The 5,561-nt window shown below is 36.2% G+C and overlaps 1 protein-coding gene across 1 annotated transcript; it reads left to right on the top strand.

The window, feature by feature from the left end:
• Positions 1–2,841: 2,841 nt before the first annotated feature.
• Positions 2,842–4,301, top strand: LOC121460039 (tubulin polyglutamylase complex subunit 2-like). Its single transcript, XM_041670156.1, has 2 exons — positions 2,842–2,987; positions 3,716–4,301. Exons 1-2 carry the CDS (start codon positions 2,842–2,844, stop codon positions 4,299–4,301), a joined length of 732 nt encoding a protein of 243 aa, XP_041526090.1.
• Positions 4,302–5,561: the final 1,260 nt, after the last annotated feature.

The raw sequence follows: 5,561 nt of genomic DNA, 5'->3' as shown, positions 1-5,561 counted from the left end.
TTGTGTCCTCCTTAGCTTTAACTGTCAATGTGACACAGCCTAGAATATATGAATAAGGAATCTTGATGACAAATTGTCTTCATCAGCTTAGTTTGGGGGAGGAATGTCAAAGACTTTGGAACTGTGGGCTGGGAAAGTTTTTGAGTGCTCAGAGCTTCTTAAGATTTTATTATTTGGTATCTGAAAAGTATGCTCAGAGAATGTGGACAGTAAAAGTCTAAATCACAAGATTTCAGAGAATCAAGGACTCAGTCAATAACTATACTAGAGGTCCTTGATTCAGCATTTGTGTGTGCTGGTTTCCCTGGGGCTGAAGAAGCAGGTAGGATAGTCAGAGGGGACAATATCACTGAAACACAACCTCTGTGCTTTTAGGGGAGAATCACTGGGATACTGATTAATTAGGAGTAGAAAATTTTATGTGATTAATTAAAAAATAGTATTATTGAGGTAAAATCTTCTGTGTTTTATTGGGACAAAGAAAGTATTTCCCTCAGAGTCAGTGCGCAGAAGTTATGGTCTAATGGGGCTAAGTCAAAATAACAGTCAAATTTCACATGAAAGTCTCCTACAGGGCATTGGTTTTGGAGTCATAAAAGCCGCATAGGTCAAGAGGTCATTGAGAAAAGCTGACACTTGTATAATATGACAGGTCAGAGTTTCTGAAGAGAGGCCAGGAGAGGTCAATGGTGAAGGTTCAGAATGTAGGCTATTGGAGATGCTATGACTATGGGATGTTTGTCAATTACAGTGTCAGGTGTGGAGTAGAACTGCTCTAAACTTTCAAGACTACCTGTGTGCTGAAGATAGACATGGAAGAATAAGGCAATCAAAGCCCTTTGGAGCCCAGGGAATCACATCATGAATGGGTTCCAGATACCAGACATCAAACTACCAGATTTGGGTTTTCACAGCTAGATTTTGAATTTGCTTTGATATGATTGTTTTTATGTACTAGTTCTTCCCTTTTACATTAAAAAGTATGTAAATATATATATTATACATATATGAGGAGCCCATAGTTAAGATACTTTGGATTTTTAAAATGTCAAAAATTAAAGTCAATTGGACTATGTTTTCTATTATAATAATAAAATGAGTAAGATTATTGCTTAAACTGATTTATCTGTGTATAAATGTGACAAGGCGTGTAATATGCCCTACTTAAAATTAATGTCCACTTGAAATGACATGATACAGTTAAGTATATTTGTATCTGATTAGTTTGTGGTCATGTCTGGGAAGAAGTGCTTCATGTTCATTGAAGTAGGAAGTCTGTGGGCAGTACCATTCCTTGGGCAGGTGGCTCTGGGTTGTATATGGAGACTTCATGAGTATGAGCTAAACAGAGAACAAGCTGTCAAGTAGCATTCTTCCATAATTTCTACCTTCAGGTTCCTGCATTGAGTCCCTGTCTTTACTTTCTTCAGCGATAGACTGAAGAGGAAGTGTAAGCCAGACAAAGTCTTTGTGCCCCAAGTTACTTTGGATTGGAATGTTTTATCACAGCAACAGAAGAAAAACTAGAATAATTTGTTACCTGAAAGTTTACTAAGTTTTAAGAAGAAATCTTTCTTTTGCATTATATCATTATGCTGTGGAGATTCTAGATATATTTAGAAGATGTATTTGGTTTATTTTAAAATTTGTCAGATAGTAAATCCTGATTTGTTTGTGTTTTAAATTTTTCTCTTTTACATTTTCCCTTTTTAAATAAATTTATTGATTTTACATCATGAGCACAGCTTCTTCTACTCTTCTTCTCCCACTCCCTCCTCCACCCCCCTCTGTTTTCATCCTCCAATCCACTCCTCCTCTGTTTCTGTTTAGGAAAGGACAGGTTTCCCATGAATATCTACAGAACATGGCATATCAAATTGCACTACGACTAAGCACCTCCCTAATTAAGGATAGGCAGCGCACCCAGGATGATGGAGTTTAGTTTAGTTTTTACTCTATGGGGACTTGCCGCCCAGTTTACAAATAAATATATGAAGAATTTTTCTTACTTATGAATGCCTGGCCTTAGCTTGTCTTGTTTCTAGCCAGATTTTCTAACTTAAATTAATCCATTTCTCTTCTTCTATGTTTTGCCTCTGTCTCTCTTTTTTTTTTTATCTTTCCTTATTCTGTATGTTTTTCTTCACTTCTTATTCCCTGGTTTTGTGGCTGGGTAGCTGGCCCTTGGCTTGTTCCTCTCCTCTTTTTCTCCTTCCTCTTATCTCTAGCCTAGACTTCTCCCCCTATTTATTCTCTCTGCCTGTCAGTCCTAATTATTTCTCTCTCCTGCCTGACTATTGAATGTTCAGCTCTTTATTAGACTAATCAGGTGTTTTAGGCAGACAAAGTAACACAGCCTCACAGAGTTAAAGAAATGCAACATAAAGGAATGCAGCATATCTTTGCATTATTAAACAAATATTCCACAGCATAAATGAATATAACATATCTTAAACTAATATTGTACAACATTTCCTTCTTTTGTCTAAATAAAAAGAAGATTTTAATTTTAACATAGTAAATCTATATAAAATGTAAACAAATACCAAGTAAGAATTACATTTACAATGTTTAGTCCATTTGTATCTAGCAAATTCATAGAAAATAATAATAATCTTATATTAGTGATTCCAAAGTTTTATATCTAATTTACTTTCTATCATAACTAAGGAAAACTATAACTCTAAATATTTAGTTTTAGCTCCATCAAAGATCCCAGAAGGATGTAATATTACCTAACAAAATAGACATCTAGCTGCCTGGACATTCACCCAAAGTTCCTCTGCAACATTTGAGCATCTACCTTCAGCCTATAAGCCTAGAATATCTGGCAAAATTTGAATGACTGTCCAAACTAGTATTGGCAAAGACTCCTCTATGAAGCAGAAATCTGAAAACACTTTCCTGATTTGTCTTAGTAAAATCCAACAGTCTTTCTCCTTGTGTACTGATTGTCCAGTTTTTACAGCATACTTTCAGCAGTCAAGGTGAGTACCATTTCTTGCCCAAATGGTTAACCTTGCTATATTGAAAGCAAACCCATATTGAGTTTATTCAAAGCCCATTATCATTTTATGAAATAATTTAGTGATGACAGGAGCAGATGTGTCTTGTTGTCATAAAAATCCTTAGGTTATTAATCATCTTAAATGTCATATTCTTTAGGTATTTGAAGTGTTTAAAAATCATCTATCTGTCTGTAATATACCTGTTTAACATTGAAAGCATAACCAATGTGACTACAAGTTTGATTACATAAATTAATTCTAACCTTATTTCTTAATTATACATTGCATTTTAAAATGAGTTGCATAAGCAAAAAACCCCAAGAAAGTGTAGAAATGTATATGCAGTATAAGAAAACTAACTTTAGATTTGTATCAATATACCAAATCCATGCCAATGCAAAATATCTGAGATTAATATCTTTTTATTCTATATCCTTATATTCTTCTAAATGAAAATAAACTTCCATAACCCATCAAAATACCAACAACCTCTCACCCTATCTCTTGGGAGTGTGTGCATTATCTTCTCTAGACTGCTTCCTGTTGTTTGTGAGCAAGGACATCTTTAGGAGTTCCTGTGGAAACTGAGATAATGGCCATGTTTTGGGAAAACTTGCTGTAACATTTTGTTGATATAGATCACCTATCAAGCAAGATTAAGAAGGTCTCTCCCTGACCAAACCTGATTTATATTAATGGGGAATAAGTCAGCTCATCCAGTCTTCTCTGTATTCACTTCCTAATGCACCAACTCTGGCAGACCTAGAGGACGATGACGAAGCCAATGAAGACCAGCCAGAGAAGCCTCACTTTGACAGTCGCAGTGTGATATTTGAACTAGATTCGTGCAACGGTAATGGGAAGGTTTGCCTCGTCTACAAACATGGGAAACCTGGATTAGCTCATGACACTGAGATCTGGTTCCTGGACAGAGCATTATACTGGCATTTTCTCACAGATACCTTTACTGCCTATTACCGCCTGCTCATCACCCACCTGGGCTTGCCCCAGTGGCAATATGCCTTCACCAGCTATGGCATTAGCCCACAGGCCAAGCAATGGTTCAGTATGTACAAACCCATCACCTACAGCAACACAAGCCTGCTCACAGAAGAGACCGACTCCTTTGTGAATAAGCTGGACCCCAGCAAAGTGTTCAAGAGCAAGAACAAAATCTTAATCCCCCAAAAGAAAGGGCCTGTGCAGCCTGCCAGTGGCCAGAAAGGACCCGGGCCCTTAGCTCCTCCTTCTGCTAAACCTTCCTCTGGCTCTGGAAACCCTGTCCGAAAATAAACATCCCATCAGCTTAAAAAAAAAAAAAAAAAAAAAAAAAAAAAAAAAAAAAAAAAACCCACAGTCTCTTGTTTCCCGTGGAAATAAAAGCAAAACATCTTCTCCAAAAATAATGTATCTTTTGAGATCCATTTGAAAATTAAATCATTCTTAAGACATCTAGGCTGGTTTATTTCATCAGTCCCTCTTTCAAGCCTGTGTCTCTTAGCAGCTATCCTTTGCTTATCTGCAATCAAAAAATTCAAAACCAACACATCAGTATAAGACCCAGACTCCCTGTGTATTTTGCATCATTCTGTGTCTTTTTTCTTTTATATTACTTTTCCTCTCTCTTTAAAGACTTTACTATTTTTAAATTAGTTTTTTTTCCCCTGTGACTGTCTGTACTGTTTTCTTAAGCCCACACATATTTTTAAACACATTGTAACTTGTTTGGAGATTTTTTTTTCCAAATTTGTCTTTATTCTGTAACTCTATCCTTTTCTGACCTCGTGAGCCTTTAAACTGCTAAGCTGTGTGGCTACAGCTTTGGCAGCTGGTGACCTGTCCACTGGTGTGAGTTGAAGATTTCCACTATTATTGTGTGGGGTTCCATGTGTGATTTAAGCTTTAGTAACTATTCTTTCACAAATGTGAGTGTTCTTGCATTTTTGGCATACATCTTCAGAAGCAAGGCATCATCTTGTTGTACATTTTTCTTTGATGAATATGAAATGCCATTTCCATCTCTTTGAATTAACTTTGGTGGAAAGCCTATTTTTTAAATATTATGGCACCTACCCCAGTTTGCTTTTTAGGTTCATTTGATTGGAAAATCTTTTCCTAACACTTCACTCTGAGGTAATATGAGGTAATATCTACCTTAGATGTTGAGGAGTATTTCTCCTATAAAACAGAATGATAGATCCTGTTTTCATCTCCAATCCATTAGCCTGTGTCTTTTTATTGGAAAATTGAGTTCATTGATATTGAGGTATTTTAATGACTAATGATTGTTAATTCCTGTTACTTTTTTGTTCGTGGTGGTAGTGTGTGTGTGTGTGTGTGTGTGTGTGTGTGTGTGTGTTTCTCTTCTTTGGGTTTTTCTGGTGTGAGATTACCTATTGCCTGAGTTTTTGTGGGTGTAGTTAACTTCCTAGAGTTGGAGTTTTCCTTCTAACACCTTCTGTAGGGCTGAGTTTATGGATAGATATGGCTTAAATTTGACTTTAACAAAAATTGTTTTGTTTTCTCTATCTATAGTTATTGACAGTTTTGTTG

The sequence above is a fragment of the Microtus oregoni genome, unplaced genomic scaffold (genome assembly GCF_018167655.1).
Source record: "Microtus oregoni isolate MIOR12 unplaced genomic scaffold, Mior012 000020F_ref0000438, whole genome shotgun sequence".
NCBI lineage: Eukaryota > Metazoa > Chordata > Mammalia > Rodentia > Cricetidae > Microtus > Microtus oregoni.
The sequence above is the reverse complement of the archived record's forward strand: the minus strand, read 5'-3'. Positions and strand labels throughout refer to the sequence as shown.